Source organism: Micromys minutus (genome assembly GCF_963924665.1).
Source record: "Micromys minutus genome assembly, chromosome: 25".
Classification (NCBI taxonomy): Eukaryota; Metazoa; Chordata; class Mammalia; order Rodentia; family Muridae; genus Micromys; species Micromys minutus.
This window is the reverse complement of record NC_137960.1, coordinates 22,350,465-22,375,429: the sequence shown is the minus strand read 5'-3', so window position 1 is coordinate 22,375,429 and position 24,965 is coordinate 22,350,465. Positions and strand designations below refer to the sequence as shown.

The 24,965-nt window shown below is 50.1% G+C and overlaps 1 protein-coding gene across 1 annotated transcript in view; it reads right to left on the bottom strand.

The window, feature by feature from the left end:
• HK1 (hexokinase 1) overlaps nt 1-24,965 on the bottom strand; it is a 63,706-nt gene that overhangs the window by 10,757 nt on the left and 27,984 nt on the right. Inside the window, exons 3-11 of the mRNA XM_080938022.1 lie at nt 22,258-22,406; nt 17,082-17,201; nt 14,189-14,284; nt 13,537-13,636; nt 13,249-13,432; nt 9,475-9,630; nt 7,512-7,745; nt 3,424-3,728; nt 1,779-2,047 (exon numbers count right to left, since the gene is read on the bottom strand). Coding sequence (XP_080794148.1) covers nt 1,779-2,047; nt 3,424-3,728; nt 7,512-7,745; nt 9,475-9,630; nt 13,249-13,432; nt 13,537-13,636; nt 14,189-14,284; nt 17,082-17,201; nt 22,258-22,406 — 1,613 coding nt within the window. The remainder of the gene's footprint in view (nt 1-1,778; nt 2,048-3,423; nt 3,729-7,511; nt 7,746-9,474; nt 9,631-13,248; nt 13,433-13,536; nt 13,637-14,188; nt 14,285-17,081; nt 17,202-22,257; nt 22,407-24,965) is intronic.

Sequence of the window (24,965 nt, the reverse complement as noted above, 5' to 3'; positions counted from 1 at the left end):
GCTGGCCCTCTCCCACCATCTTCACCGACATCTGCTTTCCAAACCCACTTCACAGATGGAAATATGGGGGCACATAAGGTTGTTTGGGGACTTGTTTAAAGGAACACAACATCACAGTAACACTTACTTTATAAGAGACTTTAGGCTTCACAGGTCTGAAGTTCTATGCTGCTGGGGGAAAGTGCTGTGTGTGTGTGTGTTTCCCTCCTTTTGATGTTGCTTGTCTGGAATTATTTAATCACTATGTTTTCATGGCTGTAGTCAACCTCCTTAGGAGGGAGGTTTTTTGATGACATCACCTTACATAGCTTTCCCAGTGCTGCCAATCAGCTCTCAGGCCCCTCCCTGGTGTGCAAGGCTGCCTGCATATCTTCCAGAGAGGGTGGCTCCTCCCTCAGTGATTCAGCATCATCATCTCCCTCTCTGCACACAGTATGCCCACCCAGGCCTGGCCCTTCCTGAATGTGATGGCAGAGTGCTGGCCTGGGCCTCTGACTCTGGCACTGACATAGGAGGCCCCTAAGGACAGAACTTGTAACTGGATGGGGAAAAGAAGACAAAAGAATTAACAGGAGGAGGGCATGCCGACTCCTAAAGTTCAGAGATGATCTTTATCGTAGACATAAGGGAGAAAGCAGAGGGAAGATCCCAGGCTGAACATGGCAGGCAGACGTAGAAGGACCAAGAGAGGAGAGAGGGAAGGAGAGAGAGAGAGAGAGAGAGAGAGAGAGAGAGAGAGAGAGAGAGGAGTCACCAGCCAAGAGCTTGGCATAGCCAAAAGAACCAAGATCCATAGGGATCAGTCTGGGGGAGGGGGAGCGGAAGCCCAGCCCCCAAGAGGTTTAGAGTAGGGGGTGGGGAGGAAAGTGTGGGAGGAGCCACAGGTACAGAGTGAGACCTAACATTAACTCTCCACCTGTACCCACACCTTAGTTCGTTCTGGAGAAGGGGGGAGACCCACACCCCCATCTGGGACCCTTTTCATCCCATAGATTGAAAAAGCATTTACTAAAGGTCTATTCTAACAGGGCACTGTGCCAGGGCCTAGGGGCATCCAGCACCTTGCCATACAAGCAGCCAAAAGGAAAGCTGCCAAGGACTGAGGATGTAGCTGGTTAGCAGTGTTTGCCTAGCATGGGCAAAGCTCTGGCTTCCACCCCAGTACACAAAAGCCCAGTGAGGTCTCGCATGCCCGCAGTGCCAACATCTAGGAGGGGGATGCTGTGGCATCAGAAGAGAAGGCCATGGCTACAGAGCAAGTTGGAAGCCATCCTGGGGATAAAGGAGGAGGGGGAAAATGGGGTTGAGGAGGAAGGAAAGAAGAGCTGATTGATGAGCTACTAAGAAGTGTGCGAAGTTCTCTAATGAAGGTTATTCTTTGTGCCTGGAAGTCCCAAAGGTTTTCAAAAGTCATGGCTCCGGTTTTTGGTTTTCTGATTTTGTTTGTTTTTGTTTTTTGTTTTGGCTTCTGGAGACAGAATTTCTCGGTGTAACCCTGGCTGTCCTAGAACTCACTCTGTAGAAAAGGCTGGCTTCAAGCTCAAGAGATCAGCCTGCCTCTGGCTCCTGAGTGCTAGGATTAAGGGTGTGCAATGCCACCACCACCTATTAAGATGGCCCCTTTCAACAGTATCCGAAGAGGAGTCTTAGAACATTCTGGAGACGGTGAGCCCTGAGACATGTAAGGCTGTTCTAGACATCTAGGGATATCACTGAGGTGGGAGAAAACCCTAGCCACATGCACTCAACACTGTCAGGCCCACAGGAAAGAGACTCACGCAATCCAGGCGTGTCTGCTTGCAGGGAAAGGAGAACGTGAAGCCCAGAGGCATCCGGGGGCCTTTGATCCCCATGTAGTCCAGGAAGTCGGAGATGCAGGAGACAATGTGGTCAAACAGCTCATCCCCGGTGCCCTGCATGATCTCCAGGGGGATGGAGTAGATCTTGTTATGCATCTCCACCGTTCTCTTCTTCCCGCTGCGGATCTTCACCAATAGGACTCGGAAATTCGTTCCTCCAAGGTCCAAGGCCAAGAAGTCACCATGCTCTGTCATGAGAGGAACACAGAGAGAGTCTGAAGTAGCTAGTTACTGGCCAGTAACCCCCAGATGTCCCACAGGCACTGCGGTGAGTGGTCCCTGGGTATACACCATGGCCTAGACTCCGAGTCACAAGCCGGGCTGGCCCCAGGAGGAAGGCACTTGTCACAATTAACTTCACTGTTATTTAAGAGCCTGATAATATCTTCATTTTAGTGGCCCTCATATAAAAATGCATAATTTGTATCAACGTATGAACCTACAAATGACCACAACCTGCCTTCCCTCTTTGCAATGTGGGTGTATGGTTCTTTTTTGTTGCTGTTATTTGTTTTGTTTCAAGACAGAGTTTCTCTGAGTAGCCATAGATGTCCTGGAACTCACTGAAGACCAGGCTGACCTCTGCCTCTCGGATGCTGGAATTAAAGGTGGGTGCCACCACCATTCAGCTTGGGTATATGGCTCTTGCCACTGAAAAAAAATGGAAGAATCTGTTTCCTCTTCTTTTTGGATTCTGGGACCCAAAGGGAGTGGCACAGACAAAGCTGGGTCAGCCCTGGCCTTGGCCTCCAGATTCTGCCTCTATCTAGTTGTATAGTAGAGACCCCTGAGTGGGAAGTCCATGGCCGGCCACCCTGTACGACTGACTTGGCTTCTCAGAGGACCCCCAGCAGATATCAGCAGATCCTGGCCTGGATTAGCAGAATCACACAGCTGACCCACTGTCTCGTGGGCAATAATAAACAGTGGTTGATTTATACCACGAAATTTGAGAAATCCCTGGCCCATTTCCACCTCACCTAGCAGACACTGATGAAGGTGAGGATGTATTTTCTATCCCAGACAGTCATTGTTCTGAGGATCTACCCAAGAATCTCTTCAGTGTCGCCATGAAACTGGCCTCAGTGAGGGGTGGGATGCTTCTCCTCCTGCCCCAGGTCTGTCTCTCTTACACACACCCTGTCACTACTTAAAAGATATGGATTGTGTGAATTCTTCTGTTGGTTCATCTCATGTAGCCCAGGCTGGCCTCAAACTCTAGAGCCTCCTGAGTGCTCAGAGTACAGGTGTGTACTTCTGTGCCAGCTTCCCATTTTCCACTTCTAACATGGTTTTACAAAGATCACCAGCATGGGAACTCCCACCAGGAAAACTTAGGTGCTTGAAGTACACACACACACACACACACACACACACACACACACACACACACACACACACATACCACACTGGGTTGGGTAAGAGTCCAGCTCTTATAAAATTAGACATGGCTGATTAACCCAACAGCATCCTCAGAAGAGTCCAATATGTCCCCTATCCATCCCCATCCCTACCCTACCCGCTTCCTGGGACAGAGGTGTTGGCAGCCTCTTCAGGCCCTCACCTGTCCCATCCGGGATACTCCGGACAAAAGAAGGCAGCATTTTGACGGTAGCCTTGCTGTTCGTCTCCTTCCTCAGCCCCATTTCCATCTCGGCCCGTAGCCTCTTCTTCACCTCCATCAGCGTATGCTTGGTGAGGCGGAAGTGGGCCAGAGTTTCCTCAATCTGCCGGTGCTGCTCGGCCAGGCGGTAGGCCACTGCGGTCACCATGGCGGCCCCCTTGCCGCTGCCACTCTCCGAGAGGAGGAAACGGACATCGGAGTCAGGCACCAGGCGCCTTAGGGTCTTGTGGAACCGCCGGGAATACCTGCGGGAGAGAGTGGAAGTGGGTGAGCCGCCACAGCCGCTACCTGCAGGGGGCGCACTCTCTGGTCAGAAAGCTTTAATCCCAATCTGTTAACTGTTCTTTCCTTACCTCTAGGTGCCTGCCGTAGAATGCATAAAATTAAAAAAAAAAAAATCCAAAACTTATAACAATAACAACAACAAAAAGGGAGGAGATCATTATTTTAAGCTTATTACCTCCAAAAACATTTGAGGGTCAAAACCATCTTTGTGTGATGCGGGAGCACTGCTAACTCCAGACCAGCCTGGGCTACAGAGTCAATTCTCAGCCAGCTGGTGCTACATAGCAAGACTCTGCTTCAAGGGTGGGAAGATGGGATGAGGGGAGGGTTCGAAGGGGAGACCGGGAATGGGACAACCTTTAATATAAAGAAATAAAATAACCAATTAAAAAAAAAAACCTTTGCTTTAAATAATCAAAAAGGGGGTCGGGGGTGTTTGTGTTCTTGGCTGTGTTATATAGTATCACAAGGGCCAAAGGCAAGCACTTCGGAGTCAGATCCAAGAACAAGGTGAATACCGAGCTCAAGTGACCTTGAGCCAGTACTGACCTTGACCAGCTGAGGGCTGAGTACAGCGAAATGAATGGGTTTAGTGAGGAGGATTAACTCAATCCCTCTAGGTTTGTTTGTTTTGCTTTTTTTGTTTTCCATTTAGCTCTTCCCCTTCTCTAGAAGAAAAGCTTAGGCCAGCGTGAGACAGAGCTGGTGGTCTCCCGTACGGAGGGCCACAGGCCAAAGGAAACAGGAAAAGCCATTTTCCCAAAATACAAACAGTCACAGCCTCCAAGGAACGGGTTAAGAATGACTTCTATTCTTTTGGAAACTCTTGTAAATGGCCTCAAGTTTCTAGGAATTCTGAAATGAGGAAACACCTGTTCCCAGTTAGTCTTTTGTTTTTGAGCGTGTGCTCCCGGATGGGTTACACAAGAGTAAAGCGCATATGCATGAGCCCAATGTGAGCACAGGCGTGGAGGTCAGGGGTTAACCTCAGGTGACTTCCTCAATGGCTTCTCCACCTTATTTTTAAAGATAGAGTCTCTCCTGAATCTAGGGCTCACCAACAGGCTAGATGTGCTGGCCAGCAGGCCCCAGGGATACTCCGGTCTCTACCCTCCCCCTGCGCCTGTGGGTGCACGCACTTACACTTGTCTTGGGTTCTTAGGGAAGTGCATCATGTGTTTGAACTTGTGTAACATGCACTTTCTGGACTGAGCCATCACCCCAGGTCAAGGTTACTCTTGAAAATGTGGAAGTATGGGCTCTGGAGAGATGGCTCAGTGGTTAAGAGCACTAGCTGTTCTTCCAGAGGTCCTGAGTTTAGTTCCCAGCAACTGCTTTGAGTACAGTTCCAGGAGATTCAACAGACAAATGTGTAGGCAAAACACTAATGCACGTCAAATAAAAATGAGTTAGGAAAAGGTGAAAGTGTAAATGTTGGGATTCTGTGGCTGGTTCCTCAGGGGGAAGGGATTCCCAACATGGGTCCCTCAGAGGTATCCCCCTTGCCCTCAGGCCTCGCCGCACCTCCATGGGCCATATGCCCCCCACTCTCTTCATCCTTCCCCTAACATTGGTGCCGAAACCTGGGACATCATCTTTTCACAACATTGGTGCCCCGTGACTTTTCTTTTCAGTGACTTTTCCTTTCATTGGTGCCCCGTCATCTTTTCCTTACAGTAAACATTAGTAGTTTCGGAGCAGAGAAGCCCACCAACACCACCCCAGCACCCTGAACAGCATGGGTGCCCCAACACCACCAGACTGTATACTTAAGACTACCTATGGTGACAGACCTGGTGTCCTGTGTATTTTATTTACTGCCTCAAGAGGTTTTGTTTTGTTTGTTCTTTAGACAAGGGCTTCGCTAGTTACACCAGGCATGGCCTCAAACTCACACGGACCCATCTGCCTCTGCCTTCCAGCTGCTAGGGATAAAGGAATGGGCCAGCATGCTCAGCCCTAACAAAGCTTTAATGTAGCATTATAAACCTTTAGGCTTTCTTGTCCCAAACCCGGTGGTCCCAGCTACTCAACAGCTAAGGCTAAAGGGTTACTTGAAGCCTACAAGTTCAGGGACAGCTTGACCAACATAATGAGATCCTGCTTCTTAAGGGGACCAAAAAGAAACTAGGAAATATCATCATGAATAAGGTAACCCAATCACACACACACACACACACACACACACACACACACACACACACACACACACAAAACACCCATGGTATGCATTCACTGATATTAGTGGATATTAGCCCCAAAGCTCAAAATAACCAATATCAATTCACAGATCGCATGAAGCTCAAGAGGAAGGAAATCGTGGGTGCTTCAGTCTTTCTTAGAAGGGGGAACAAAAAATATTCACAGGAGGAAATACGGAGACCAAGTTTGGAGCAGAGACTGCCCCACCTGGAGATCCAGCCCATATATAGCCACCAAACCCAGACAATATTGCTGATGCCAAGAAGTCCATGCTGAGAGGAGCCTGATACAGGTGTCTCCTGAGAGGCTCTGCCAGAGCCTGACAAATACAGAGGCGAATGCTCACAGCCAACCATTGAACTAAGAACAAGGTCTTTAATGGAGGAGTTAGAGAAAGGATTAAAGGAGCTGCAGGGGTTTGCAACCCCATAAGAACAACAATATCAACCAACCAGAGCACCCAGGGACTAAACCACTATCTAAAGAGTGCACATGGATGGACCCATGGCTCCAGCTGCATTTGTAGCAGAGGATGGCCTTGTTGGGCATCAATGAGAGGAGAAGCCCTTGGTCCTGGCAAAGCTCAATGCCCCAGTGTAGGGGAATGTCAGGGTGGGGAGGTGGGCGGGGGTGGGTGTGTGAACACCCTCACAGAAGCAGGGGGATGGGGGAGGGGACGGGGGTATGGAGGGAAAACTGGGAAAAGGGATAACATTTGAAATGTAAATAAAATATATCCAATAAAAAAAAGGAAGGGAGGACAAAAAAGAAAAGGAAAGGATAAAGAAAGGAATGGTTAATTTTCTCTTTTGAATATCTTTAAAATATGAAAAAAAAATTGCAAAATTGTAAACTTGGAAGTTGGTTGGCATCACCCAGATAGTTGAAGGCTAGCCCCTCAGCATCCGGGAAAGACTTAGAATTTACTTTCAGCCATTCCGAAAGTGTCAGTCACATTTTCAGTGGCCAAGGAGACTTCTGAGGCTCAGGACGGGCCAGTGCCATCAGCAAGCAAGAAGGCAGCTTAGTTGAAAAGCCTCTCCCAGTATAGAGATCGCTTATCCCTGGCTCTCAGACAGCAAGAGCTGACATGTGCCCATTTGAAGCAGCAGTGTCTGGAGCTGACAGATTATATCGGAAGCTTCTGAGACAAGAACACGGATGCCACCAGTCATGGCATCCTGGAGGCAGAGGCCAGAAGATCAGGAGTTCCAGGCCAGCCTGTGCTACCAGCAAGCTTGGGGCCAGCCTGGGTTACGTCAGACACTGTCTCAACAACAACCACCACTACCAAATAAATACAATGCAACCCAGCTGAAGACATACTACACCTCACGTTCCTGTCTGGAGAGACTTCTATGTCGCCTTGGGGAATGAGAGACCAAAGCTGGCTGCAGAAGCAACGTGTGAGAAGGCACCTCGGGGTGAGGCGTCCTGGATGAGCAACCCTTAGCCTTGCTTCCCAGGACCACACCCTGGGCGCGAAAGTCTGCCTTCTGGAGAAGGGCCCTGGCCTCAGATGGGGGGATAGGTGGACTCACTGTGGGTGCGTCTTGTAGAGAGAACCGTCCACACCAACTGTGGTCCGCAGCCTGGGTGTGCCTTTGTTGTCCCGAAGGCGGTTCAAGATGGCACCTAGCGTGGCAGCCACCAGGTTGGCTGATCGGAAAGAGACAATCGTGCATACGTGCTGGACGGATACACAGTCAACATCAGACGGCTCCACTCCCAAGCGGGTTAAGATTTCCTTGGCATTTTGAATGCCTTCCTTATCCCTGGGGGAGGGGGGGAATGTGAATGAGTTAGTTCAGGCTCACACCAGGCTGTGGAGAACACCAGAATTTGAGGCAAAGCTAGGGAAGGCAGAACCCACCGCGCAGCCTGGCATGGGAGCAGCTCTGTGAATCACCTGAGGTAGGTGTTCTTACACATGAAATATCTGGCTGGTAGAAAAATGCTACCAGGCCGGATATGTCATCCCAGGCCTTAGAAAGGGAACATTGCACACTTGGCCTGTAAGCAGGTGGAGAAAGAGCTGTTTTTACCTGGGGGTTAATTAACATAACACAAGGGGCACCTCCCCTCAGGGAGTTGCTTACAATGTGGTCCGTAAAATTCTAATCTTCTGCCTATGCGCCTTGTGTATATTTTGTTGGTTTCATTCAGAGGTATTGTATAATTCTGTTGTTGTTATACATGGTTAGGTTTAAGAATCTTTCTCCTGTCTGTCTGTCCTTTCCCCCTCGCATTGCAACACACACAGAATCTCGGGACTTGGCTGAAGGAGAATGACCCTGTAGCAAACTCCAACACACAGCTTAGACAGAGAGTAAGTCCAGGAAAGCTCTAGGTCCTCCCCCCTCTCACCCCCTCAAAAGCCTCTTTAGCCAGAGAGATGGCTGTGCACATAACTCTCAGAGCCAACGTGAAGCTCCACTGCCCTGCTGCAAATATCCAGGACCAGTGAGGTCACACTGTGGGGTGACTCATGTCCTTCCTGATGGCCTTCCATGGCTATGTGAAGCCTCCTGCAGTAGGACGAGAGCCTGGTGGGACACAGAAGCCATGTGCGGCACAGGGCTCATTTAGATGGCACCACACTGTGCACCTCTCAGACAGTGGCTCCTGAACACCCTGTGGGTGCCAGAGGGCAGTGGGCAGGATGCTGCCTGGACTTCGTCTTTATCTATTAACAAGTGTTTCTCAAACTTGAATGCTTCTCAAACATTTCCAGAGAACGTGTGGAAGCCGGGGGGGGGGGGGAGGTTTTGGGTTCAAAAGAAGTTTTGGGGAATGAAGGGTTAATCACAGTGGTCAGGTTTCTTTAGTGTTCTAATTGATGAATACTATAAACTATTATTTCCCAGTCATTTCATTGTCCGGACACATCTAGGTTTCCTGGAACAGTTTGGAATGGCCGTGATATATCAAGAGAAAATTCCAGGACCCAGACCCAGGTTCGGTCAGCCTTTTGCTCAGCAGTGGAGTCATCTGCTTCCTGAACCCAGATCTTACCCAGAGGGGTGTGCTTGCGGCATGCATTTGCATATGTCTGTGTAGTGTGGTACGTGTGTGTATGTGTGTATGGTTGTGTGAGGGTGGCAGAGGGGACTGGGGTTTTGAAACTGCACAAGAAAAATCATCCATAAAGCGCTTGTGCTAAATCCTCTTGTTCTAACATGTATTTATTTTTACGCCTATGGGTGGGTGTCTTGTGTGCACCACGTGCATGCCTGGTGCCTACAGTGGCCAGTAGTGTTGGTCCCCTGGAAATACAGATTATTGTAAGCTGCCATGTGTGTTGCGTGCTGGGGACTCTCTAGCCCCCTAGGCTGTTCTTAGTGATCAGAAGGGAAAGACCAGCTGGAGTGGTCATCTGAGGTTGAGGGGAGATGGGCCTGGTGGCCTGATGCATGGGGAGAAGCCCCCACCCCCACCCCGTGTGTTTAGTCTCAAGAGGTGACAGGCCACTGCCTTCCTTCCAAGCCCCCGGATGGTACCTACTTTTCAATGGCGGACACGTCACCCGTGTTGAACTTGCCCCTCGTGAGCAGCTCTGGAGTAATGCGCCCTTCAAACAGGAGGCCTTCCTTAGCCATCTTCACCAGGATCAGCCGGACCAGCTCCCCCAGGTACAAGCCGCTCACCATCTTCTCGAACCTGCAGGAGCGGATTCCACACGCATCAGCGCTCCCTCTCTGCTGATGCCACCGCGTCAGCACTCAAGGAGCAAGCAGCAGAAGAGCAGAGAGGACCCCACTGTGCCTGTCTCTCAAGCTCCCAATCTCCGTGGTCAGCAAGACCCCTCCTGTGATTCAACAAGGACACTGCAGGGCAGGGACAGGCAGGAAGGTTGCCTGGGGATAGAGATGTACTTTTTCACAGGGCTGTCATTCCTATCCATCATAGACCCATCAGGAGTAGAGAGATAGAGGTAGCCAGGAAATACCCAGCTCGCAAAAGGGAAAATGTCTTCTTTTGGAAGATGGGCAAAGCTGTTCTCCACGGGAAAAGGGGGCTATTTGTACATTTGGCTTTTTGGCTAACACAAATATTTTTTTTAATTTTATATTTTATATATTTTGTGTATTTACATTTCAAATGTTACCCCTTTCCCCTCTCTCTCATCCCCCCTTCTCCTCCCCCTGCTTCTATGAAGATGCTCCCACTCCCACCCATCCACTCCCACCCCAACACCCTGGCATTCTCCTACACTGAGGAAATGAGCCTTCACAGGGCTCCTCCTACTGATGGCAGACAATGCCATCCTCTGCTACATATGTGGCTGGAGCCACAGGTCCCTATAAATTAATACGTCTTGTGCGTTGTCTGTGTGCTGGAGTATATGTGACCTCTAAGGACAGTTGCCTAACGTGGGTCCTGGGACCTTCGCAAAAGCAGTGTACACTCTTAGCCGCTAAGCCGTCTCTCCAGCCCCTGTACAAGTGTGGATCGCAGCCTTGGTGGCTGATGATGGTGAAGAAGGCAGAGAGGCTGGAGACGGGGATGAGAGGGATCAGTGCATGGCCGCCTGGAAGCTCCCATCAACAGGGGACCTAGAGATCATTCTACCCCAGGAAGGTGTACTGCCTGGCTTTGTGTCAACTTGACACAAGCGAAGTTAGTCACAGAGAAAGGAGCCTCAGTTGGGGAAATACCTCCAAGAAAGCCAGCTGTAAGGCATTTTCTCAACTAGTGATCAAGGGGGGAGGGCCCAGCCCATTGTGGGTGGAGCCATCCCTGGGCTGGTAGACCTGGATTCTATAAGAAAGCAGGCTGAGCAGCCAGGGGAAGCAAGCCAGTGAGTAACATCCCTCCATGGCCTCTGCATCAGCTCCTGCTTCCTGACCTGCTTGAGTTCCAGTCCTGACTTTCTTTGGTGATGAACATTGATATGGAAGTATAAGCTGAATAAACCCTTTCCTCTCCAACTTGCTTCTTGGTCATGATATTTTGTGCAGGAATAGAAACCCTGACTAAGACAGTGGGGCTCAGAGAGGTCAGTTCACCCATTCAGGGAAGAACACTGACAGTGGATGTGAGTTTGGATCTCAGCCCCTTCAGCACTGTAGGGGTGCAGGAGATGAGAATTGGAGCTGGTAATTAGCTCAGAGCTAATACGATCAACTTGTCTATGTTTGATGGGTTTGGGTTTTTTGTGGATTTTTTTTTCTTCTTTTTTTGAGACAAATTCCCACAAAGCCAGGCTGCTCTTAAGTTTGATGAAGATCAGAGGACGAATGACTGAATTTCTGATTTTTCTGTTTCTACTTCCTGAGGGCTGGGATTATAGGTGTGTGCTATGAGGTCTGGCTTATACAGTATTGGGGTTCCAACCCAGAGCTGTGTGTTCATGCCAAGGCAAATGTTGTACCAACTCTGATGCATCTCCAAACCCTCATTTTATCCTTTGCCACTGACCTCACCCTAATGCTCAGGGGCGGGCTCTAAGTAGATGCAGGCCAATCAGCTCACTTCGGTGCTCTGGACAAATTCAAGGATAGGCCAATCCCACAGTGCATGTGGTGTGAGGTGTGACTCCATATCTGAAGTCAACTTTCTGGGTCCAAGCACTGTAGGGAAGCCTGTGGGTGGAAATCAACCCATGCATGCCATGCTGAAGACCCAGTCCAGGGGCTCCCGGGGCCTAATACCATAGCTGAGTCAGATTCAGACCCCAGTATGACTGATCAGGGACGGGAAGGAACTCCTAAGCAAGGCGGATCAGAGGCCTCCTCAAGGCTGGCTGGTTAGCTGGCACTCCCTGAGCTGGCAGTGACACAACAGAACAACGTGTTCCAGGCGGAGCCATCCAGCAGCCAAAGATGCTGCGGGGGCCCCCAAGAGTCCAGCCCTGGCCTGTCAGCACAGAACAAGCCTTCCTTCAAACACAGCCTTCATTGTTCCTGTTTCTGCCCGGCCCCGGGCGGGCTCACCCAGATCCACAGAGTCAATGCTCCCTGGCAGGAAGGCACCGTCTGTGGCCTGGCTGTTCAGCTCCTGCTTAGGCTCCTGTGGCAAGTGCCCTGTGGGGTCTAAAGCTGGAATCCCCAGGCTAGCAGAAGGCAAGCAGGGTCTGACTGCCTGGCTCATGTTGCTTCGGTTCCATTGTACCCCAGTCTTCTCATCTCAGTGACAGTGAAACAAGGCCTTCCTTCAAGGTTCTACAGAGGGCACGTGCTCATACATGACCAAGAAATCTGGCCACTGACTGTTTAGGACATTTGTCTGTGTCTGGTGATTCCAAAGCTATTATTTTTGCATTTGAGATGGGGTCTCACATAGCCTCAGCGGTCCATGAACATGCTATGGAGCACAGGATGGCCTTGAACTTCTGACCCTCTCTAATCACCAACAGATGATGGGAACAGGGTATTACAAATCACTGCGCCCATTCGAGGGACGGAGCCTTGGACATGCCTGGCAGGCATCTCTACCAACGGAGCTACATCCCTACCCCCAATCGTAAGGGGAGAGAATGCTGTTTAATAGCTTTAATTGTTCTATGAATTTGCACTTATGGGGGTTTTGCCTGACTGTGTGTCTATGTGCTTAGTGCCTGTGGAGGTCAGAAAATAGAGTCAGATGCCCCGGAACTGGAGCTATGGTTGATTTTGAGCTGCTATATGAGTACTGGGAATTGAAACCAGGTCCTTTGAAAGAGCAGTCAGTACACTTGGCCATATAGCCATCATTCATCCCTAAATTTTTAAAAATATTATAATTATTATTATGGTCCTACTACTCCTATTATTATTATTATTATTATTATTATTATTATTATTATTATTATTGCTGTGTATATGTATCAGAAAACAAGTCTTGGTTCTCCCTTGCTACTGTAATGTGGGTTCCAGGGCTTGAACTCCAGTTGCCTGGTTTACACACTAAGAGCCTTTAACCGGCTAAGGCATCTTGCCTTTAATGGCATGAACTCCACAGCCGTGCATCTGTGAGAAGCATAGTCCAATCATGCACATCTGAAGTAGGGGGCAGGCTGGCGGTAAGGGTCTGTTATCTCAGCTACCTAGGAGGTAGAGATTGTAAGTTCAGGACCAACCTAAGCAACTTAGTAAGACTCTTGTTTCAAAATAAAAGCGTTTTTAAAGGCTGGAGATGTGGCTCCGTGGTAGAATGTTTGCCTAGCATGGCTGAGGCCAGTGTGTGTTGGGGGAAGCCAATAGGTGACAGCCCCTGTGGCTACCTGGTTTTAACGGCCCCGTCTTTAACTAAATGCCTCCTAAGTCAGATGTGTGGCCAGAGAGAAAGTTAACTCACAGCTGCTTCCCAGGGTTGAGGGATCCCCGGTCCAACTCTCTGTCAAACTCGGTTCGGATGTCTTCCAGGGACCCATCGTCCCCAAAGGCTCCCCATTCCGTGTTGATACACATCCTTCCCTCGTCACCTTCCACCAGGTCGATGTGTCTCAGTTCCTCCATGTAGCAAGCATTGGTGCCTGTGCCTGCGAGAGACGACGTGGTAAACTGTGACCACACAAGGCAAGGAAGGGTGCCTTATGGGCTGAGCAAAGCAAAAAGCTGGGGCATGGGGGAGGGTACACCCTACCAATGATCAGGCCAACTTCACACTGTTGGTCATCGTAGCCGCAGGTCATCATGGTCCCCACTGTGTCATTCACCACGGCGACAATGTTAGCATCATAGTCCTGGGGACCGACAAGGAAGAGAAGGTCAACACCAGCTCCCACATGGGCGCAGAAATCCCAACCAGGCATGCTCCAATTCTCAAACGCCACCACCCATGATGGGTGGCAGCCGCTTCACTGCGGCCAGGACTCAATTAATTGGATTAGACAGCAGTGATTACATTATGGAAACTGCAAGGTCCCCTTAATTATCCGGTTTAGGATTCTTCGGGGGGGGGGGGGGGGGGGGGGGGGAGTGAATTTTACTCCTGGAGCTACATTCCTGGGCAAGCCTCCAAAGGAGCGCCTAAGAGTCGCATGCGCATGCGCAAAGCAGCTCCTCCCTCTAATCCCGCGTGCTTGAGAAAAGCAGCTCTAATCTCTGCAGATTACACATGGATGGTATCAGGAGCAGACAGGAGCAGACTAGACTAGATACCTTTTGGTGACACCATCCTCTACTAGGGTATTAAGGCCACAGAACTTCCGTGTCCCTCCACGCCTGATGACACGAACCTTAAACCATTTTAAGATGTTGATTCCCCTCAATATGCCCAACCCAAGAGACATTACCCCTCGCTTCTTAATGGCTTTGTTCAGTAGCTTGACCACATCCGCCCCTTCCACTCCACTGGCTTTGAACCGCTTTGTCCACGTGATCAGTACAGCCTGCGAAAGAGAGTGGACAGTGGATTGAGGGCAGAGAGCCTTTGGCACTCCAAGGCTGGGGTGGGGGTGGGGCTACTCAGCACAGGGACAAAGCAGACGCCCTCGGTGACAAATGGCCTCTACCAGGTCACGATGGAGATAGAGCCGGGTCTGTCTGTATATTCGCTGGATGGGTTTGCCTGAGGAAACCTTTTCTTTTAATGATTTACTTATTATTTTGTATGTGCATTGGTGGCTTTGCCTGCATGTTTGTCTATGTGAGAGTATAGGACCACTCCCCTGGAACTGGAGTTACAGTTAGTTGTGAGCATCATTTGGGTGCTGGGAATTGAACCCAGGTCCTCTGAAGAGCAGCCAAGGAGAGAGCCACACTATTGGCTCCTCCGCTGCTGTCTGCAGGAGGATGTGCCTTTTGCCACACCCTCCTCCCGTCAAAGACTGCCTTCTGGAGGCCAGGTCATATCCCTATCCATTTTCTCTTAGGGCCTGGCCCGGTGCCCATTAAACACTTAGTCATCTTGTTGCTCACTGAGTGGCCATCTTGGTTACTAGAGCAACTGCCATGTCTCAAAGAGTAAACTGACTCTGAGACAGGGTCTCACGTGTCTAATTTTGGCTTTGGACTTGCTATGTAGCTGAGGATAACCTTGAGTTTGATTCTTCTGCCTCCGCCTCCCAAGAGCTGGGTTATGGCTATGTTGGGCTTACAAGCATGCACCATCATACCTGATTTACTAAGTGCAGGAGATCAAACCTGGGGCTCTGTGCCTGCTAGGCACTGAACAGAGTCACATCCCAGCCCAGCAATTTGGTGTTTTCAGAACATATCTTCATGTAACTCTTAGTATAGTAAACAGAAATGTCCCACCATTAGTTTTGGTTACTGATCTCTTAACATGCTTAATGTGTGTGATGGTTTGCATATGCTCGGCCCAGGGAGTGGCACTATTAGAAGGTGTGGCTGTGCTGGAGTGGGTGTGTCACTGTGGGTGTGGGCTTTAAGACGCTCATCCTAGCTGCCTGGAAGCCAGTGTTTTCCTAGCAGCCTTCAGATGAAGGTGTAGAACTCTCAGCTCCTCCTGCACCATGCCTGCCTGGATGCTGTCATGTTCCCACCTTGATGATAACGGACTGAACCTCAGAACCTGTAAGCCAGCCCCAGTTAAATGTTGTCCTTATAAGACTTGCCTTGGTCATGGTGTCTGTTCACAGCAGAAAAATCCTAACTAGGACAATGTACTAACTTAACTTTATCAGGAGGTGTGTATGTATAGGAAAAAAACACATAATACATAGTTCAGCATGATCTACAGCTTTAGGTATCTTCTGAGGACTTGGGACCTTTCTCCCACACTACCGATACACAATGGCAGGCATTCGGGAAGAGCTGGAAGAGGTACTCCAGGGAACCAGCTTACCTGAACACCTTGAAGGTACTGAACTACTGGATATCTTGGGAGTCTAGCTGAGACTACCCAATTCCAGAGGGGGAACGTCTGGGACAGAAACATCTTAGAGCGGGCGTGACATGTGAGGCTGAGACCTGGATCAGTGCTCCGGGTTCTATCATGAAAAATCAATCTGTCATCTCAAGGAGGCCTCTGTTCTCTATCCTAAAACAAGGGGCTTGATCTACTGGGCTCTCCAAACCCTTCCTGCTGATTCAGGAGGAACAGGCAAACGTGCAGCGGCCGGCAGCAGGGCGTGGACCCTATCAACAAAGGTCCTGCAGTAAACTAGCATGTCAGCACATGCTCTGCTGTTTCCTGACGGCAGGACAGCCTCAGTCTCCCCATCACGGAAGCACTCACAGAGGCTGGCTGGGCCCTCAATGTTTACTGTTGGTATTCCTGGGGTTTGTTTACCTGGAGGTGCGTGCGTGTGTGGTGGATGCGGGTGGGGGATGTTCTATCTCTCTATATAGAAAAGGAATGGTGTATCTCTTTACTCTGCAGCCAGAATATCTCTTTACTCCGCAGCTTTGCGGCTCTCCGGGGCACAGGTGTGCCACATGGCGGAGCTGAACTCAACCTTGCCAAATAGACACAGGGAGAGAGAACAGCAAACGAGAAAGATGGTGTGACATGTCAGGCACCGGGGAGCTCAGCAAAGGAGCCCTAGGCTTCTCTTGAGGCAGAAGACAGCCTGATTCCTGAGATATGGCACCTGCCCAGACTCTCAGTCGCCATGTGGCTTCCAGGTAAACACACACCTCGACCGCAATGAAGAATGTCCCCACATCTCTCCATAACCATTAGGCCTTGTCTACCTTCTTTTACTTGCTCATTTATGAGAGCTTCATCAATGGCTCCTTCTACCTGGGGGGAGGAGGGACCTACGAATAAACTGGGCTCTAAAAATACACCGTCAACTAAAGTAATTGAAAAAAAAAAAAAGGAATAGGCTGGGGATATGGCTCAACTAGCAGGGCGCTTGTCTAAACGTGCATTGCGTTCTGGGTTCAATCCCCAGTACCCCAGAAACCAGGCAAGGTGACGCACATCTGTAATCCCAGCACTGTGAAGGTAAAGGTAGGAGGAGCATGAGGTCAAAGTCATCCTAGGCTACCACCCAGAGGGTAGCCTGGGCTACATTAAGACCCTGCCTCAGAAGAGGTCAGGGGTTAGAGGTGGTACACAAAAGGAAGGGGAAGGAGAAATGTGGCACCACAACCTCAGGTTAATTTTGACAAATGATTCCAAAACTAAGAGGCACAGGGTCACCCATAAGCAAGGGGACACAAGGGAGTGTCTGCCGCCATCTTCTGAGTCCAATCATCTCCAAGGCATCGTCTTACCTCATCTATTTTGGATTGTCGGCAGGGAAAGGAAAATGTGAATCCCACGGGTAAGTTTTTGTCCTTGATCTTCTTTTTCTCCATGAAGTCTCCCAGGCATTCGGCAACATGATCAAAAAGCTAGAAGGCACAGAGGAGGGACACCAGGTTGGGGGAGGGGTGGGGGGAGGGCGCTGTGCATGTGTGAAGCTAGCACAAGCTCTCACAGGACACCTCCTGTTCTCCACCGGAACTGAGCCCTCCGAGGTCACGACACCAGTTATCCAGGCATGTAGGGAAATTCAGAAACACAGAGTCTTCCCTGACACACTGGCCATCTCTCAGCTACCCAGGAGGGAACGACCTGACCACTCCCAGAGAAATCCTCGGGCAGCTCCATGGCTGAACCATCAACGCTTTACGCTTTGCTTTACGTACTGAAGGAAAGATGAACACCCCGGAAAATGCGCGGATCCCAGGTACGGAGGTCACGTGGTTCTGCACCTGCCAATACCCACATCAAGCCGTACAAACAGGGCTCCAGGCATGGCTCATGGTGCAACACCGTCTAACTACAACACCCTTGTCTGCCCCCCCCCCCCCGGACCTGGGATCTGGGGTTACTCCTGGCCCCGATCTCGAACGCTCGTGGGTACAGTGGAAATGGAGGTGGCTGTTCTCTCTGCTGTCTGTTACGACATCATCCCTGCATTTTTAAGAACAGTTCTGAAGACAGTCTCGCACTTTCTAAGACACAGACAGAGGAGGACGGTGTCAGAGTGCCAATCCGTAAGTCACCCTGAGCCAGCTTTGGAGGGGACCTGACTCATTGCTGGGGTGGGGGTGGGGGTGCCCAATCTATTCCAACTCGGGCACCTCGGTCCTATTGCTCAAGCTACGCCTGTATCAGTCAGCAGTATCTCTGACTGAAGGGACACGTGACCACCCTCCCTGGAGAAACCAGGCTAAGCTTCCTGTGACCTACTTCAGACTGATACAAACCCATTACTAAGCCAGTCCCTGAGCCCTACATGCCATCTGCAGCTCGGGCTCCGGGCACTCCTGCTGTAAGTGAGCAGAAGGAAGGAAGAGCGGCCACACAGGAAGGGCAGGGTGTGATGCCTGGAATGGTTGGCTGCAGCAATAGGGCCACGCCAGGAACCCATAGCCAGCACCTGGACCCAAGCCAGATGCATCTCCTCATTGTGGCTGAGCAGGCCAAGCTGCCCCGGACGTATTTATATACACATCTAGAGTCTTTGCGCTTGAGAGGCTGAGGGAGGAGGTTCCAGAGTTCCAGGCCAGCCTGGGCATCTTAGAGAGGCCCTGTCTTCTAAAATAAAATTTAAGACACAAGCTTGGGAGGTAGATCAGTGGTGGAGTGCTTGCCTAACATCCTCGATGCCTGGCCTGGGATTCAGTACCCAGTACCACAAAAATGAATGGGTGAATCAATGAATGAATCAGTGAATGAATGAATGAATCCTCATTACCTTCCGGACAACATGCTCATTATTTTTGAATGGACACAGAATCTAGATAATGACTCAATCCGATAATCTCACACTCTGAAGGCAAGGGCAGGATAATGTGTTTGAAGCCGGTCTGGACTTGACAGTTACTTCCAGGCCAGCCTGAGCTAAGATAAATAAATTACAAAGGAAACGTTTTTGGGGTAAACAAGACAGCTAAGCAGCTAAGTGCTTCCCACCTAGCCTGACAGCCTAGAGTTCAACACGCGGGACTCACACGATGGAAGGAAAGACCCAGTGCTCACGAGAGGTTCTCTGACCTCCACATATTCACGCTGTGGCATGTGTGAGCCTACACACACACACACACACACACACAAGTAAAAATAAATTTTTTAAGGGATGGGGAGATGGCTCAGTTGGTAAAGTGCCTTCCATGCAAGGGTGAGGACCTGAGTTCAGATCCCGAGAGCACGTATGCACAGCCAGTCAAGGAAGTAAACTGCAGCCCTGGTGCTGGGGAGGAAGAGACGAGGACGGTTGACTGGCCAACATGGCCAGCCCAGTCAGTGAACTTTGGGTTCGATGATAGATCTGTCTCAAACAAATAATGCAGAGAGCGCTGGAGAAAGATTACCAATGTCAACCTCTGACCTCTACACAATGCTCTCATGCATGCATGTGTATGAGCTTCCACCCAACTTGTATACTATCCATGCTACACACACACACACACACACACACATACAGACTCAATCCCTCTGACTAGCAGGGCAAATAATGACCAAAAGAAATAGCCGCCCCAACCCCCCCCAAAAAAAAACCCTTTAAGTAGTATTTAAAATCTTCAAAACTAAGTTGTGTGTGTGTGTGTGTGTGTGTGTGTGTGATGTACATAAGGTATATGTACACATGTGTATCAGTGTATGTGTCCTGTTGCTCACAAATGAGGCCAGAGGAAAATATCAAGTGTCCCCTCTATCGCTCTCCACTTTACTACCCTGAGACAAGGCTTCTCACTGAATCTGGAGCTGGCTGGGGACCAGCAAGCTCAAGTCATCCCCCTGCCTCCGTTATCTGACAGTATTAGGGTTACAGCCATTTGGGCAGCCACAGCCTGCTTTTTATCTGAGTACAGGGATCCGAACTCTGGTCCTCGAGTTCGTGCAGCAAGCGTAACTACTGCCGAGCCGTCTCCCTGGTCACTCGAGTCCCGTGTCATCAGTGTTGCATGCAACTTCGGAAACCATAAAGCTTAAAATTGTAGGAGACGTTTGAGATACCGTGTGATGGAGAGAAACACTGGGAGGGGTGGGGGTGGGGAGCTGCAGGGCGAACACGGAGAGTGTCAGTTCATCTTTACGTTTAACGGTGTTTCAGGAGACAAGCTGAAGATCAACCTTTAAGCACCTACACGTCACAGAGGGCGAGGATCCCATAAAATCCAGACCCTTAAGACGTCGTTGTTCACAGGCTGTGAGTCTGAGCAGTTCTGTGGGTAACGTGAGGACCTGGGTCACCGCGGAAGAGGTCATCAGCGATCTCAGGAGATGGGCCACTCGATATCAGCTGCCTGCTAATTCCAGGATGCTGCGGGAGATGTCCCGGTTCCATTCGTGTTCATAATCCTACCTCGCTTCCCGCACACCCTGATCTAAGCCCCTGTCTGCAGCCACCACATTTTCTCATCATCAATAATCTAAGAAAGGGGTCTAGGGAGAGGCTCAGAGGTTAAGAACACTTGCTGCTCTTCCAAAGAACCCAAGTTTGGTTGGTGGTACCTATATCTGGAGGCTCATAACCCAATTCCAGGGGACTCGGCGTCTTCTTCCAGCCTCTTAGGGCACCTACACACATGTGGTATACACCCACACAAGGCAAACATATACACTTCAAAACATTTTTGCTGGATGTAGAAATTCACGCCTTTAACTTCAGCAGTGAGAAACAGAGGCAGGAGGCAGATCTCTACAAGTTGGAGGTCAGCCTGATCTACAAAGTGAGTTCCAGGACAGCCAGAGCTACACAGTGAAACCTTGTTTCAAAATAAATAAGCAAATTGAAAAGAAAAGGTCCTAGTAGCCGAAACTGTAACTTCTAGTGTGCGGGCACCTCAGAAATCTCAGAACTTGGCAGGTATCAAGCAGCTTTCCCATGTGTTAAGATGGACATGGGAAAACTCTCCAGGGCTGCCATGATGATCAAATGGGTCACTAAATACCAAGTACTTATACATCGGCTATTACACAGAACAAGCATCATTACATCACCACCACCATCATCTTCCTGGATGACTCAAAGGGCAAAGGAACAAATGGGGAGCAAAATGATCCTGGGAATAAGAAAGGTACCCTGGGATGGAAGCACTCCCTATACAAGTCCTGCACCTAAAAGGCCAAGCCAAGAAACACAAGGAATGTTTGCACACTGGTAGTGTTCAAAGACTAACCACAAAGACCAGTGATAAGCCAGTACTTGTTACATGGAATAGGACCTGGCAACCTGGCTGCTGGCCACTCGTAGAAAGAAGCCATGCAAGTAGGCAAAGGGGCCGCTGATGCTTTAGGGGGAAGGGACCAGCCTCTGATGCCCAGTGATGGGAACAGGACTACCTAATGAGCAGTTCGCCTGCCTCTGTGGCTAGCTCGTAAGGTGGCTTGCCCACCGTAGACACACGGCTTCTTTCTATGTTCACTGTGATGTGATCCAGAAAACTCTGAATCCAAGGAGCACTGCACAAGGCCAAGAATAGCTCCTATCCAGGTGGGTGGCTCCAACCCGCCCCCACAGTGACTTAGGCACCAGGTAGAAAATCCTATAGAGAAGGCCCCTGGGCCTCCCCTCAGTCCACCCTGAAACCATTGCTTTCTCTGGAGAACTGGGAACCTCACCAGGAACACACAGTTTCCCCAGCAGAAATCTGGCAAGCTTCTATGAAGACTGTGGATGGCCCTAGCTTGCAGAATGGATGGGGCACAAGCTCATTTGTCCATCCCTAAGAGTAATGGAGCACCCCCATGTGATAGTCTCAGGGGACCCACAAATAAAAAATAAAAACCCGAGGGTATTGCCCGAACCTTTGTCCCAAAGTCCTGGGAGACAGGGACCTACCGCACATCACAAAGCAGTCCCTCTGCAGGTACGCAAATGTCCTGTGGTCAGGAAGGATGGCCCTACACAAGGGCAGGGGGAGGGTTGGGGGCAGAAGGGGAAGCTTTGGGTATGGACATGAGTTAGAGGAGTCACAGCAAAAGCAAAGTCTGCAGCCTCTGGTTGCCATGCCAAGGGTGTGTGCGCGTCATCCAATCAGAAGAGAGAGCTCCTGCTCTCCCAAGCTGAGAGCAACTCCACAAGGCCTGGCCTCCAGGGAGTGGGTGCAGGAGCCAGTGGCCTGAGAGAGGAGCATTTCTACCTAAAGGGTGGGCAAAACCTGTGCCAAGGATGCGACCCAGGATCCTTTGGGAACAAAAGGGCTCGAAACAATGCCACAGGACCTCCCTTCCCACAGCCTTCACCCACTCGAAGGTCCCTAGATTCACCAGGCGGTGCATACCTCTTTCAGGCGCCCCCTACAGCTGCCTCAAACCTCCACTGGGGGTCCTGTACAGTTCATACTATGTGTCAGACCTCCACTGAGTCCTGCCAGGGCCCAGGATGGCAGCTTTCAGAAGTCTGGCCAAGGGATTCCGGATGGATGGGACAGGGTGAGGAGCACAGGGGCTCACCTGGCTTCCGCTACCATGTACGATGTTCTCTGGGGTGTCGTAGACCTCAGACTCCATGCTGACATTCTGGCTCTTCTCGTGGTTCACCTGCACCCGCAGGATTCGAAAGGAAGACCCGCCGAGATCCAGGGCGATGAACTCCCCCTTCTCTGATGAGAGAGAGAACAGTTGTCAGATTTATGTGTGAGAGGGCCACCCGCAGTACCTGCTCTCTGGATCCAGCCCTGTCTGCCCCCCACCCGCCATACAGCATCTGCTGGAACCATCTCTAGTCCCACTCTGAGGAGGAAGAGGCATCAAAGAAGGCACAAAGCTCTATCCCACCTTCTGCCTCGTTATAAGGTCCACACAACACTAGCTCTTTATTTTGTTGAGGGGGGGGAGTGTTTCATGTAGCCCAGGCTAGCCTCAACATCACTATGTAGCAGAAGATGACCTCGGTCTCCTGACCCTGCTGCCTAAGCAGGATTGAACACGGCCCACGGCCAGCTTGAACAGAATTTCAGCACGAGAGAAGCCTGTGCTGAAAGGTCCATCTTCTGTCCTGGGTTCGCTCCACATTGGCTCAGATGCCAATCACTGCTTGCCTAAAGCTTCCGGCACCCCTTGGATTGTATTTTCATTGTTATTGTAAAAGATGTGAAACCTAACACTGGGGCCATCTGCTGAGCACACGGCTCGGTGACACTAAGGATATTTGCACAGTTGAGCAGCTCCCGTCACTACTTCTGGGAAACTTGGTTATCACCCCAACATGACTTGGTAACCATTAAGCATTAACCCCTCCCATCCCTAGCAGCCACCTCTTTCCTCTCTAAGAGATCTGGACATTCCATGTAGGTGGAGCCAGGCATAAATTGTCTCTTTGCAGCTGGTGGCTTTCACTTAGTACAATGTCTCCAGGTTTATCCACGTTGCAGCCTGTGTCACCAGGCCAGGAGTGTCAGCCACCCTTGCCTCCCTGAGTCCCAGTAGTCCCCATCCCCCATGACTACCAATATCACCATGGTGGTACCTACCCTGAAAAGGGTTACCCACACACAATCTGCAATCTGAGTCACATAACAAAACTGTTCATTCAAGGTCCAAGCCAAGTAGGGTGGTGCATGCCTGTGATCCCAGTACTTAGTCTAAGTCATAAAGATTGAGAGTTTAAGGCTAACCTGAGCTACATAGTAAAAACTTGTCTCAAAAGGGAGTGGTATAAATGATACTTTTTTTTAAAAGGTTTTTTTTTTTTTTTTAAGTTATATTTTTAAATTCCAAAGGTTGGGGATGTAGCTCAGTGGTAAAGTGCTTGCTCAGGATATGTAAGGCCCTGGGGTTGATCTATAGCACCATGAACAACACACAGATATAGACAGACAGATAAGTAGATTTTGAACTCTTTTCTGAGTATTAGACACAAATGGTCCCTTGTAACTGAGTTTTTTACTTAGCAAAATGCTTCTAGCCTGCTTCTATGTTATACTGTTTGTGCAAGTCTCATTCATTTTGGTAACCCATTACACAAACCAGGCTTCACACATCCTTCCTTAACCTATGGACATGGGCTGTTTGCACTTCGGGCTACTATGATTATCAGCGCTAGGAATGAGCCATCCTCAGAGGATGTGCAGGGGCACACTACTGGCCTGGCTTCCTCCTTCAACTTCCTTGGAGCCTCAAGCTATGTTTGTCGGTCAACCTGGATTCTCAGACAGGAGCCTAGCTGCTGACTGTCCTCTGAGAGGCTCCACCCAGCAGCTGACCGGAAACAGTTGCAGAGACCCAGAGCCAAACATTAGATGGAGCTCGGGAAGTTTTATGGAAGAGTTGGGGGAAGGACAGCGGGTCCCAGAGGAGATGGGGACTCCATAAGAAGACCAAGAAAGTCAACTAACCTGAATCCTTGGGGGTTCAGAGACTGAACCACTAGCCAAAGAGCATACAAGGGCTGAACCTAGGCCTCCCACACACATGTAGCAGATGTGCAGCTTGTTCTACATCTAGGTCCCCCAACAACTGGAGCGGGGGCTTACCCTGACTCTGTTGCCTGCCTGTGGATCTTGTCTGGCCTCAGTGGGCGAGGATGTACCTAGTCCTGCAGTGACTTGAGGTGACAGGGTGGGTTGGTTCCCCAGGAGGAACCTCCCCTTCTCAGAGGTGAAGGGAAAGGGTGGATTGGGGAAGGGGGCGTGTGAGGGAGGAAGGGGGACCACACTCAGGATGTAAAGGGAATTAATTAATTAATTAATTAATTAAAAAGCTACTGCCAGGCATGCTGGCACACATGTCTCCCCTTTCTCTCAAGTGTATTCGTGAGTCACACTGTCTGATAAAGCATGGTTAGCTCATAGAAATATAGCCTGACAAAGAGGCTGTACCACTTTCTGCCATTAGCCACGACAAAAGAGACCTCTAGTTTGTCTTCACTAACATGTGTGCGAGGTCATTTTCCACTGTCTCTTGCATCTTTCCGATGAAAGCTGGTGTTAGAATGCCATCCATCTACTTAACGCCGAGCCACACCCTTTGGTTGGGTCAAAACTGGGGGTGAGGGGTTAGTTCAGTGAGTAAAACACTAGTCACCCAAGCCTGAAGATCCAAGTTTGATCCCCAAACCGAGGTAAAATGACAGACAGAGGGATGCACATCTGTAATCCCACTGCCAGCTGGGAGGCAGAGACAGGGGAGTAGGCTGGAAGCCAGCCGGCCGGGAGAACACA